At 39.9% G+C, this 14146-nt stretch overlaps 1 protein-coding gene across 3 annotated transcripts in view; it reads left to right on the plus strand.

The window, feature by feature from the left end:
* Positions 1-378: 378 nt before the first annotated feature.
* spag9b (sperm associated antigen 9b) overlaps positions 379-14146 on the plus strand; it is a 36187-nt gene continuing 22419 nt past the window's right edge. For all 3 annotated transcript variants that reach the window (XM_088284084.1, XM_088284085.1, XM_088284086.1), the window contains exons 1-2: positions 379-998; positions 12284-12404. In XM_088284084.1, the coding sequence (XP_088140210.1) occupies positions 699-998; positions 12284-12404 (421 nt within the window). In that variant the 5' untranslated portion in view covers positions 379-698. The remainder of the gene's footprint in view (positions 999-12283; positions 12405-14146) is intronic.

Here is a 14146-nt window from a genome sequence, read left to right on the forward strand (position 1 = left end):
GCCCGCTTTCAAATGACGTCACGGCGAGTGTTCAGCGTCCTCGGAAATTCAAACTTCTCCCATTTGTACTCAAACTCGAGTATAAATCAGTCTGTATCTGGACTCGGGTTTTCTGTGGAGCTAATTCCAAATTTTCTTAAATGATAATGTGAACAAAAAGTTGAAATTTCTCATTTAATCGGATTTACATGCGCATAAGGTGTGCTCAGTTACAATTTAGCATGGATATAAAGAATCAGTAATTAAAGCATAATAATCAAACACACTTATGCCCGCATTACTGATTGTTATAATCGTAATTAAAACGTAATGTGCGGTCTATACATGCTACATGCTGGCATAATTAACTACGTTCTTGTCTTTCCGATTTCTCCCAAATGCAGCAGCAGGAGCCCATCTGTTGGACAGTGAAACTAATCAGGAGCCAAGTAAAGTCTTTTCAGGACTGCTAACAACAAGGCTAGCAAAGCTCTTCAAGTCAACTCTGCAGAGAAGCTTGGAGAAGCCAAGCATTATTAACGCCAAGGACATACTGTTTTTCTTACGTCATAGCACTGAACTCTTGAGCTATGCGTTAGAAACAAGGTCGAGGTGTTTCGAGTGTACAAGCCAGGCGAACAGGCTCCGGACGTCAATCCGAACTCGCGGCTAGCTCGCTCACATTAGCCGGGTGGAGAAGTGCGAGTGACGGCAAGAAAATGGAGTTGGACGACGTCGTCCTCTACCAGGACGACTCCTGCAACTCGAGCATGATGTCCGAGCGGGTCTCCGGTTTGGCTAGTTCCATATATCGCGAGTTCGAGCGGCTCATCGCGAAGTACGACGAGGACGTGGTGAAGGAGCTGATGCCGCTTGTCGTCGCCGTGCTGGAGAACTTGGACTCGGTGTTTGCTGTCAACCAGGAACACGAAGTGGAGCTCGAGCTGCTGAAGGAGGACAACGAGCAACTTGTCACCCAGTACGAACGAGAGAAGTCGCTCAGAAAGCACATTGAAGAGGTGCGTTTACGTCGCACACGCTCTGATTTCCCACCACAATTTGCACAAAGTGCCATTGGGTTAGAGGAGATAGGCAGTTAATCCAGCTAAGTGTCTAAATTAATTTTACTTTTGCACTGCACTCTAAATCAGTTTTAGCGATGATTTATGGAAAATAATCTTAAACAGAGCCAGAAATCGACACCCGTATTTAATTGAACAAGTATAACTCTACTGGCAGCTTTTGCTACTTGTGTTACCTGTTGCACCAGAATTTCGGATTTTTCATTATAGTTTTTTGTTTTCGTTTTAATTTTTCCTTCAATGAAAGAAATTATTTTCAATTAGTTTTTAGAGGGTTCACGAAGTTTTATTAGACCCCCCCAAAAAACAATTGTTTTAGTTGAGTTTTTATTAGTTTTAGTATTATTATTTTTTAATTATATGGGGTATTTCTCAAGTGAAAGATTAGGGACACAGCCACTCCCACCTTACTCTGTAAAAGCTTCACTGTAATTATAGTATTTTATCTATGTTATTATTTAATTGTCTTAATCTTATTCCATTCCATGTTGTCACAACATAGCATTTTATATACAATCATGGCAATGATGCAATAAATCAAATCTTTAAAAAAAAGCATTGCCTAGTGCGTTACTACTTGGTACAGATGTTAACAGGGGGGATCAGACATGGAGTTAAGGGTGCTTTGCCTCCCATAACTGCCACCGTTACTTTGTATAGATGAACCGATTATCAGTGCAGATATTCAAAATTTTGTCTTATATCGGCATCAGGATTTTTTTTCTAATATGTCGTGTTCTGTAAAGCGAACAGCTGGTCACTTGCTGGTATCCACAGTGATCTTTGTAAGCAAAGAGCTTGTGCGACAGCCATTGTTTCTGTCTGTTCACCATTCTTAGACAATTTTCTCTGTATTTACAGTACGATTCACCTGCAGGGGTTTTAATCTGCCTTTATATCATCTGAAGTTATTGTTAATGGGTTTCTTGGATTTTGTTACTACTTTCAGTTGGGATTTCAGTGTTGTTGATGTTCACCTATTTTCCCCAGAGCTCATAATCTTTTGCAAATAACTCAACTTGAAAATAGTTTTTTTTTTCTCTTTTTTACCCAGTAAAGATGTGCAAGCCCGTGTGCGAGTTACCTTATGGCCAAACACTTTCTCAAACGATTGAAAATTAATATATTAGTGAAGGCTCATGTCAAGACACAATCCTATTTTGCGTCTTGTAACAACCGCACATGTAGTTTTGCGTCTTTAAGCATTTTGAAGCGGCCATACACGGTTTAGAAGCTTTGAAGTGTTAGTGTGAGAAGTTTGTCACACTTGACGCCACTTGAAATGAAATGTTCACTAGGGCTGGGCGATATGACCTCAAATCAATATCGCGAGAAATCGAGCAATTTTACCTCGATAACGATAAATGCACGATAAATTCCCCCGTGGACTAAAATCTAAATAAATGCAGGAATTGCATATTGACTGTTTTTTTTATTATCCAACTGGTACACTTTACTTTCAATGAAAAATAAAAGTACAAAAATAATTTGTATGAACATTCCAAATAGCTTGCTTTGCATGACTTGAACAATGTCACAAAGAAAAAGGGTACCTTCTGCAAATAGATTGCGCCAAGATGCTCTCATGATGTAAATAATGGCAAATAAAAAAATGCTAAATAAAATGAAAGAAAATGTCAATGCAAGCCAAATAAACAAGTGTGCATCATCGGGGAAAATGTGCCGTCTCGAGTACTCTGGTGCGCAGTCGCCACTTGTCGTCTATGTAATGCCCAGTCAGGCTCAATCAGGGATCCATGTTGCGACCCGACCACAAGTCGGATGTAGATGCAAAATGCTTGACATGTCTAAGCTCCCGGCCCGATGTAGTCCATATCGGGAAATACGGCTTTCATGAAGCGTTTAAATCCTGTGCGCGCCACTGTAACTAGAGGAGCTTTATCTTTAGCTATGTGCTAGGCTATCGCGTCCACCTCTGAGACGTTCCCTCGTATGGTGTCGCCTCCGTTCATGGGCTGTTGTCACTTGTCGAACCTTGCTTCTCACTTTGAACATTCAGCACAGCATGGTTGTGTTGTGGGTGGTGAAAAAGCTTCTGGATTTGAATCGCCAGCTACGACAGCGACGTCTGTTTTCTTTCTCGATCAGACGGGTGGAGTCACGTGACTAGAGGCGCTGTAGCGGTCTTAAAGGGGCATGAACATTGCCGCAGACAGAAAGGGCTTTTCTTTTTTATTCACCGAATTTACCGACATGGGCAAAATGATTTCGGTCATTGTACTAAATTTCGGTAACGGTAAATTTTCGGTTTATCGCCCAGCCCTAATGTTCACCACTGTGGTCTAGTCTCTAATCGTATTTATCACATAAAATCTCTTTGTGGCATTCATGGGTTGTTTGTCTTTGTGTGCCCTGCGATTGGCTGGCCACCAGTTCAGGGTGTACCCAGCCTACTGCCCGAAGATAGCTGGGATATGCTCCAGCACCCCCTGCGACACCAGTGAGGAGAAGCGCCTTAGAAAATGAATGGATGGACAATGACACACCTTCATTTGCAGTTTAGCAATCTTTACAGTGTGTCTCATTTTGTATCTGAGGATGTTTGTATTTACTGTTTTTCATCTGTAATGTATGGTTTGATGTTGTTGTTTTTTTGTGTTTTTTTTATTGAGAAAAAACGTTGTGTTCCATTTTTCACACTGAAGAATGGAAAACGGCAATTCACTAGAGTGCAAATTTAATGCATGTTACAGTATATTATCAACTAGCTGACTGCTGTTTTGTTGCAAGATCTTGTGGCTTTACCACTTAAGTGAATTCCTTATAGTCATGCAAATGTTTTGCATTGACTTCTTCCTAAGAAATACAGAAAGGGCACACAGGTGTTGTGTCGAAGCCATGGCAGCAAAAGGCACACTGAGAACTTGTTGACCCACTGTGCTTTCTTTGTGTTTTGTTTCCTGGCCAATCAGCACTTGATACTTCACCATTCTCCAACACCGCCTTTTGTTATGTATATGAAGACACCTATTAAGTTAAATGTAAGGCTTCAGGGTTCATGATGCAACATTAAGTTGCGCAAACTTGCCTTACTTGCAACTCTCACACAATTGTAAAAAGACATTAGCCACAAATTGTATTTACTAAAAAGAAAGAGCGAGATTAAGGATATAAGATCTCGCAGTCGGTTTTATGAGTCGCGTGGTTGGGCGTAGACTTTCGATTAACATTGAGAGTTCTAACATTTGCCATTCAGGTACAAAGCGGTATGACAAGTTCTGGTTGGTCTTTACTTGTGCAAATAGAATCGTCCAAAACAAGTTGGTGGAGCTCTCTAAATTCAATATGCAGAATTATCCAATTAGGACTTTTCTGGACATCTGGGGCAACGCAACTTGGACACAACAGGCCTTCTTGCACCCTTCATGTGCTGCTTTTTTTTTTTTTTTCTTTAAATCTGCTTTGTGTCGCGGAACTCGATCAGTGGTCTCAAGTGTCCTTCAAACTTCTCATGCCATAGTTGGTTTCACAACTAACCATCCACCTCAGATACCATTTTGTTTTATTGAACATGCCCAAAACAAATCAGGACAGGAATTTATATTATGAAAGAAAAGAACAACATAAGAAAGGCAGCAGAATGTTTCTTTTTTTCATATCAGTCCCACCCTAAAATCTGAGTGCATAATTTTTGTGAAGCATTCTATATGAAATTGTTTATTCTAATTGTCCTCTATGTTTATTTGATAGATTTAGCGCTCTTATGCTAGTTTCAGACCTGACAAAAACATCAACGCGCGCCGCATGTTTCACTTGCTTTTGTCCACCGTCGAACTACACCGGGTTGCTTTGAACAGAGGACGGGTTCCTCCAACAGATGAAAAAAAAAAAGTTTGAACATCGCAAGTCCATCTGGTCACCAGTGGTTGTGTTACTACTTTGGCTAATGCTAAATGATAGCTTGGTTTACAGTATAACAGCTGTAAACAAGTCAATCCAACCTTTTTTGCTTCAGTGAAAATGCCCCCAGTGAATAGCATACGGTTGTACCAATCATTCTGGGAGAAGCACCTCATGCACATTCCCAAAATTAACCCAAAACTGTGAGCACAAATTTGTGAACCAAACCGAACTGTAGATGTGATTTCAATATCACTGTTTCGTTCCTTCTTTATGCACGACACAGTGCTCTTGTTCACGTCATAATTGTGAGAGACTGAGGTGCAAACGTTTCCCTTCCTTGTGCTTAAAATTCCACATTTTCCATCCACTGTTTGAAGGGACATGGACTCTACTTATGAGTTTCTCAAGGGATCTACATTTATTATGGTTTATGTGCAATTTGTCAGAGACACACAGCTATGCTTTAGTTAGCCACCAGACGCTTGCTCACTCCCCCCTCTGCTCCTTCACTCACTGTGAAGCACATTCATCTTAAATAAACTAGATGTTTTTTGAAGAAATAAATCTCTTTTCACCTAAATTCTGTTTTCTCAGATATCTGTGCTTGTACTTGGACGAATACCATTCACAATCTTGTGCACTTAGAACGTTATAACAATGGTGTTATTTTAACCCCTCACACTGCTCTTAATCCTCTTTGGCCCTCATGTTTGGGTATCCCACACACTAATCGTCAAACATTTCTCACAAACCCTGATCCACTGCTGGTAGGGGTTATTGCACTTAATCTATATAGTATTTTTCCAAACCCTTTGTACTTAATCGCAGGAAAACCATCTTGCTTGTTCGGGTGGTAAAAACCATTGCGGGTATAGACTTTGCATGGCCTTTAATGCCTTTTTCCATTTGTGTTTCCGACACACCCTAGTATATTTCTAGTTGTTGGAACGGGACTGCCTGATTGCTGTTGAATGACAGGTGTAGCAGGTCACAAAGGAGTGTTGTGATCATTTGTCTTGTCATAACATGTTTCCGAAGCTTGAAGGTCAACCTTGGGCCAGTGGATGTCGGGTAAGATTGACAGGCCCACGCCATCTTTGGTTCTTTTGGCGTCTGTGTGAAATATCTCATGCCTGGGAAAGTTGATCTCACATTAGTCTAACTTTAACTTTAGTTATTTTCCCGTGACATGGAAGTAACGGAAGGGGTGGGCTTTTCAGGGTGGGATTTAAAGTTTTTTATTTATGTTTTTATTGATTTCTCCAAAACAAATCAATATAATGCAAGCTAATATAATTTTCCTGATAAAATAAATACAGGGACCGGATGATCCCTTTAATGTTTGAACAAACATGCCGGACCGATGCCAGCAAAATACTATACCTACTTAAGATGTAGTCAACACAAGTTGTGCGTTTATGGCAGTGCAATTCCATATTTTAGGGATGGGCAACTTGCGGCTCACGGGCTGTATGTTGGCTTCGTCCACATTTTGTCCTGCCCCTCAATTACATAAAAAATAAAAATAAATAATAACAATAATCGTAATCCAAAGTAGCAACTTTCCACCTATGATAAAGCTTTGTAATTGTTGTAATTATCATAGAATTAGATCATAATGGGGCATTATATTTTGGTGTTCGGATATAGTCGAGCAGGGGGCACGTTGAATGACTGGTTAACACGTCTATCTCACAGTTCAGAGGTGTAGGGTTGTTTGTATTTGTGTGCCGTTCAGGGTGTACTCTGCCTACTGTCCGAAGAGAGCTGACATAGGCCCCAGCACGCCCGCCGTGACCCTCGTGAGGAGAAACAGATTGGATAATGGATGGATTGATATCCTACTGAAAATTTGAATCAACTAATTGAGTAATCGGATAAAATTGACAAATATATATTTTGAAGTTGGCCTTCTTACTTCGTTGGCAGCGTATTACTGTTCATGTGTAGCATGAACAATTGTTGCTGTGGATAGCTTGACTTCTTTTTGACAGTGTACACATGAATAGCGGGTATTTTTTTAACCGAGGTACTCAAATTACTTGAGAATCTGTTCTATCCCCTAATCGTAATTATCGAAAATGTTGAAAATATAAACAAGAGGTTGCGGATATGGATGATGGCAAATGCCAAACAGGCCTTTTTTGCATTGCTTGTTGAAATCCCATTTTTGTTTGCTGGTCTGTATAAAAAAAAAAAAGCACCAATGGCTCTTAATCTTGTGGCACTATCGCCGTGTAGTGTAAAAGAGGCTAACGAAACACCTTCAGAGGAGTTGTGATGAAAATAAGCTGCCACCACAAGAACAAATCAAAGGGAGCAAGTAGCACAACTCTGTTACTAATCTCCTCATTAAGGGGGCAAGTGACATTCTACCAAATAATCATATTAATTTCATGCAACATTCGCATTATTCAAGACAAATCCGGCTTGTCACTGCTCCAAGCCAAGAGGACTAACTTCAGTTCGAGGTTTATCTTAATAGCGGAGGAAAAGGCATGGCAGGAAATCCTTCAGACAAACAAGGACTTCCCTTATTCTTTTGTCCAGTCGGATTGTCTGCTGACCTGCAAGAGACAGTCAGCTAGTCCAGTGTGCAAAAGCACGGATCATATTTAATATGATATATAGTTCAGTTTTCTAAATATCCTACTTAAACTACACACAAATAAATCATTGTTCTGTAAAATGCTGTTCAACATACCTTGTATTGTAGGTGACTGTCGACAGCTTTGCCGGGTTAGCAGGCTCCACATTGTGATGTTGGATATATTTAGACTCCTTTGTATTCTACTACACTTGGTTGATTTGTGATTGTCTGATCGTTCATGGAAAGCTTTGGAAGCTCATTTGTGAAAGTAAAGAAAAACAAACAAAATTGAGGTTTTACATTCCTAAACAACCTTTGTTTGTCACTAAAACAACATTGCTAAAATAATATGTTATGATGACGCAAGCATTTTTTGCTTTCCTTTGATTTGCTGAAAAATATTCAGCTGTGTAGCCACTGTTTTTGAGAACAGCTTCTCATCGTTTTGAACCAACTACTGGTATTTATGAAGTGCTATTCAAGCTTCATTGATTTAGCAGACACTATTTTTTTAACAGCCTAATATGATCTTCCATTTCTTGTTTTACTCACTTATTTTAACACACTGCACCATGATAATGAGGTTAATTTTTCATGACTTGGTTCATTTTTGTGCAGATTTGCTACTGTTTGCAGTCCACTGTGTGGTCTTGTGACTGGACATGTCATGCTGTGACAAATATGTTTGACTATTTTCCCAGTAGAAATTGTAATTGTACAGCTTGAAATCACGGTGTAGCTCAGCGACTTATGCTTCACTTGTGTTCCAGGATGGGAAATGTGAAAGATCTCATCTTACACAATTCAATTGATTAACTAGTCTACTCTGAACGCTATACATTTTCAAAATATATTTGATTTTTATGTTTTTCTTTAATGCCTTAAGTCAGAAATGAGCAGGATGTGACATTCTTACAGTATGTAACTTTTGGGGGTTGCAAAAAAAAAAAAAAAAAATCACCATGCCGTCACGAGTTAGTCATCTTTTAAAAAGCTTATCTTAGGCATGCTACCAGAAGGCAGTTTCCCCTGTACTCACAGGACTGAATTTCTTCTGTTAGGATGTGTGCCCTGTCGCGGTGTTCCCAGAAGACCCCAGCAGCAACCAAGACATTTGCAGAAACAAAGCGAGTTCATTTCAGTCTGTCAATTGCGCGCCGATACAGTGGTGCCCTGTGTGTTTGGTTGCATTCATGCACTTGCGCTCAAGCCACATGTGTTAGTGTATTGGAACTCGGGGACAAAAGGAGCATTATGCATCCTATGTTGGACGAAGAGTGCATGACAGTAAACGGGGAAACATTCTCTGGAGCGTTGTCTTATGTGCAATCGTACATTCTTTGTCATATGATCAGCTGCAGGGTGAGAGCAATATTCAGAGTTTTGCTTTATAGTGCTGAACGCCGAATTGGGTTAGGGTTGCAGTTAATTGTTTTGTGTTTATGGCCCTGAAGTGCTTTTCGTAAGATTATATGCAGTAATTATGACCTTGCTGGATTAGCACACGCTAGTGATTGAATATGGGGCATCTTGATTGTCATTCAAATTCTGGTTATATAGGAATGGAATTCCACCGTAGACTCTGGACTCCCAGTTAGTGCTGAAACATTTCTCTGTATTTTATGAGGGAATATAATTTTTTTTTAATACATACAGTGCATTTATTGGATTATACATGAATGTTCATCAAATATGAGCACTCATTCTGTAGTTTTCCCAATACTATGTTGGAATTAGTCGCCAAATAGATGCAAATTACAAACCGTCATATGCTCGCTTCTCTTTGCAGATACAATGAACCCCCGTGTGTTGTGGCGGGTATTTTCCATCAAGACACACCTGCGATAGGTGAAAATCAGTGATGAAGATAGTCCACATTAAAAACAATTTTCTTGCCCCACGTAATCTCGTGACGGGAATCAATTATATGAGTGCCCTTGAGTATGTACGAAGCCTCCGAGTCTACTCATCTCTTTGAAACAATGCGCCTTTCCGCAATATGGCCGCCTGTATAGCTGTATTTTAAATGTATTTTTTATGAATATTTTGGGAAAACCTTTGAAGCACTGATGCCGCAAAACATGAAGTAGCGAGAGAACACTGTAGTGTCGATGAAGGGAACAATATGATATTCTCTCAAAAAGAGGATGCTTGTGGCAGGGTACTCTTGTGATCCTCAATAGTTTGCCTCCCCTGGGTCAAAGCTTCATGTGAATAGTAGCCCGCATCACAAGACTGCATGATGGCAAGCAACATGCGTGAACTGAATTACCGCAGGTCTGTCCAGCACAACTTTCAAGATTCACTTGTTACTTGAAAACTGTTAGAATTATCTTGCAATGAATACCTACTGTAGTGTCTCACTTTTCTGATTTAGATACAAAATTCACATGATTCATTAACCTACAATATAAAGACATTCTGAGAATGGATTGCATGGCGGTGAATGATTTATTAAACAGATTAATTGTGGGAATGGGTTCCCCCTTAGATCCGATTATTAAATTGAAGTACTTTTTTCTTACCTTAAAAATGCGTTGTAAATTGGAGCAACAATGACACACAAATTATGTGAAAACACTCAGGGTAGGCCAAAAGATACGTTTAAAGTAGCCCAAGTCTTCCTTACTGCTACAAAGCAAGAGCTGAGAGAATGACCGGCAGGTTAGCCATTGTGACTCTTCCCAATGACGTATGTTCAAATAGTGTTGTTAAGATGGCTCCCCACTGGTTTAATAAAGTCAAAGTGTTGTTTCTACATGAGAGAAGTGACGCAAAGTACCCATCAACTAGTAGCTGCGTGGCCTGCTCAATTTAATCTGTACATGGCAAGAAATAACCTTGTAAATGTATTGAGATAAAGCAAATGCACTTTAACAGATAATTGTTAGAAATGATCTTTCACTTCATAAATATATCGAATATTCACATTGAACATTAAAATATATTGGTTAAAAAAATGGAACAAAAAATGACTTGGGCTCTGTTAAAAAAATACAATTCAACAAATATTAAAATGTCTTTCTCATCCTCGTCATCTCCTTCACCCTGCAAATATATCAGCTTTGTGTTCAGAGCATGCCCAGATTTCACCCGAGGTACATTTGTGATTAAATTGAGAGAAGATTGCAGTACAGTATTCATACTTTCAAAGGGTTGTTTTAAGCAGACTGGACGCTATTTTCTGAATTTTCTCAATTCTGACTCCTTTGGTTCTGGGTGAGTTAATGATGCATCACGCAAACACATTTTTTGATTTGACTACTGGGTTATGCGTCTTGTGGAGTTCACACTCGACTGAGTGCCTTTCCATTTATTTGTAATGTTGTTATAATTAAGAATTTTATCAAGATTATTTTTGAACGTGCTCGCAGTCACACATGCAAACACACGCCAAAAACAAACAGGACCTCACTACGTAGCTGTGTTTTTTCGACAAAAGAACCAGCATAATCCACGGTATGTGTTATGTCGACAGGTTAGATGACATTGAAAACAGAAAATAGGTCCATTTTCTCACTCCTAAATTCACATGGGCACACGCTCTCTCATGCTGTGGTTACACACCTAATTTTCACAGTGGTTGTGCAACATGACAACAAAAACCATAACCTTGCCACTGCTTAATCTTTAATAGAGAAATAAACTAACAGAAATTTCACTCAACGGGACAGCATTTTACTTCTATCGCGATCTTAAAGTATCAAGTTGCATATTTTTTATTGCCTGCTCCCCACATATGAGAACTGAACAAACCACGCATGCACATTTTTCAAAAGGGCTTTTTTCTGTGGCAGCACCGTTTTCCAGTCGTTCGTATCTATCTTACAGATTTTGGTTCTGGGTTTGAATCTTGCTGCCGGTGTCGGTACTAGATGTGGACGGGTTGTTAGATGTGGTCCAGGTCCTTCGGTGGCTGCGCGCCTGCTGATGATGTCACACTTTAATCACGTATTTCTCAAATATATATCTTTGCCTTTGTGTTTTTTTTTGTTTACCCTTGGCTGTTCTATTTGCATATTTTGATTGGCTAAAAAACCCCCAAAAAAACAGTATTACTATCACAATGGCGCGGCAGCTCCTTCGTCACTTCCGCCTATTCCTCAAGAAGCCGCTGCTGCAACAGCAGTGGAACGTTTACGTTTCGCCTGGCGAACTTGCAAAAATGCAGTGGTTCATTCCGGCTGCAAGATTGTTTGTAATGTCTGTATATAAGTGTGAAATATTACATAATAAAAAATGTCCATGTTTTCTCTCCGACCCTTAACCAGTATGATTCCCACAGTACATTTTTATTTATTATTATTATTTAGTAACTCAGAACATACAAACACCATACATGACCAAAATATATTTTAACGTGTGACATCTTCAGCAGGCGCAAAGGCTACCAAAGGACCCCATAAACATCTGGCAAGCCAACCACCATCTAGTACCGACACTCGCTTTACTATCAGGTGTTTACATGTTGTACCTCGGCTTGCATGAGTTTTATCCAGGTACCCTGACTTCCTCTCACGTGCCAAAATCATGCACGTGAGGTTTATTGAAGACACAAAATTGTAGGTGTAAATGTGTGTTTGTTTCTTTGTATGTTCCCTGGCTGCTGACCAGTCCGCAGAAATAAGCTCGAGCTCACCTGCGAACCAAATGGGAAGAAAAATGATAGCAAATTTATGGATGGATAGACTTTGTCTGACCAAAAACAAATTCATAGTGCTTTTATCGACATTAGTGCTCTACTAATTGTTTTCTTCTTCATCTGCAGAGATACATTGCAAATGAAGACTCCTTGGATGGGGAGCGAAAGGATCTCCAGGGTCGAGTGTCAACTCTGGAGTCACACTCGCGTCAGCTGGAGTTAAAAATAAGAAACTATGCCGATCAAAGTGAGTGTATTGTATTGGAAGTGGTGTAATGCACAAACAATCTCAATTGTTGAGAGCTTTTAAATGTTGTCACTATTGTAGGTTGGTGCTTCGCAGGCACGATGAGCGACTGGCGATGTTTTTGAACACTGGAGAAATTCTTTTGGCAACTAGGACACCATGAATTGTAACAACAATATTCTGGGTAAAACAAACAAGTAACAAGTAACAGACGGAAATAAGAGACAGATTTAGAACTCGAGCTTAATTATTAACTAATTTTTCCACTCACAAAACACTACGCCAGACCACTTAGAAAAACAAGATGGGACAAGTTATAGAGTTAAGTTTCCAAACATCACAAACATGGAGATAATCTTCCCAGGCCGTCAAGCAAAAGCCCTCATGATGTGTGCATGACTGCCTTGTTGACCGCGCGTGACCGTTTGTTTGTTCCTACTAGGCAGCGTAGCGGTTTTATAACGTAGGGAAACTGTCTGAAGTCGCTGTATCATTTTGCTGCGCGTATTGCAACGTGGCACTTCTCTTTTTGCCGTTTGTGTCACATTGGGAGTTTCACTTGTTATATATTCTTTTTGCTGGCACAATTGGGAGCAATGTGTGCTAAATAAGCATGCTGTTGGAGCACACTCCAATCAGTGCTCTTTAAGCAAAAAGTCTTTGGCCCTCACTTTAGCAAATCAAGGTACTTTCCTCCGCACTTAGTTGGATTTTGCTGGATTTAGTTCAATGATGAAGCCTTTTTTTCCCACAATTTGAAGCAGTTGCCAGGTGTCTGAAGAAAAGTTCTTTGACATGCGATATTACATTCAGACAATTCTGTATTTTAACATTGGTTAAAAACACTTAAAGAATTACAGTATAGTACAATTAATATCCACTTGTTATATTCTGGTACATATCACAGCGTTTTGGAGGGCTGGTCTGTGGCAAGCAAATCAAACGCAGAGAACGGCTTCCGTTACCATGATGACTCAGGCAGACCTCCAGCAGGCTTCGAGCAGCTACTCAGTGTTGCCAACTTAGTGACTTTGTGGCGACAGTCCTCAGCAACTTTTCCGATCTCTATATAACTATTAAAAAAGCAAGTAGCTAGCACCCAACTCTGGCAAATTTAACCATAAAGACTCATGTAGCTATTGTATTCCAGACATCCACATATTTGTACACAATCATCAATCAATTTTCCAGCATGTGTACACTTTAAGTTCCTTATTTTGTTTCGATTGCATTTGTTTAGTATGAATTCCACATTTTCATAGAATTGTGTGTGATATCTCCTTGCAGGTCTTTTAAGAGTTATAATTAGTACAAACAGATAAGCATTATTGATCTTGTAAGGCAGTGGTTCTCTAATGGGGGGTATGCATACCTCTGGGCAGTGCTACTCAATTATTTTATGTTACGCCCCCGAGCAAGAAGAAAAGAATTTGCAACCCACTTTCCGCCACAACTATGAATAATAGCATTTTGTTGCAAAACAAACCTACACTGTAGAGTTATTACTCGCTGCGCACAATGGGCAATGATAGTGCCACTGCCAACTACTGGAGTGGATGTGCAATTACACTTTATTGCACAAAAAAAAAAAAAAAAGCATGTTCCCCGGGTCACAGGAACCCCCTCAGCATCGCACCTCGCCCCCCCCCAGAGGGGCCCGTCCCACTATTTGAGAAGCACTTCTCTAGGGGTACTTGAAGGAACTCCGGGGGGTATGCTAGATTTTAAATAAAAGAAACAAA

The sequence above is a fragment of the Idiotropiscis lumnitzeri genome, chromosome 20, assembly GCF_059441095.1.
Source record: "Idiotropiscis lumnitzeri isolate Australia: NSW breed Sydney's pygmy pipehorse chromosome 20, RoL_Ilum_1.0, whole genome shotgun sequence".
NCBI classification, from domain to species: domain Eukaryota; kingdom Metazoa; phylum Chordata; class Actinopteri; order Syngnathiformes; family Syngnathidae; genus Idiotropiscis; species Idiotropiscis lumnitzeri.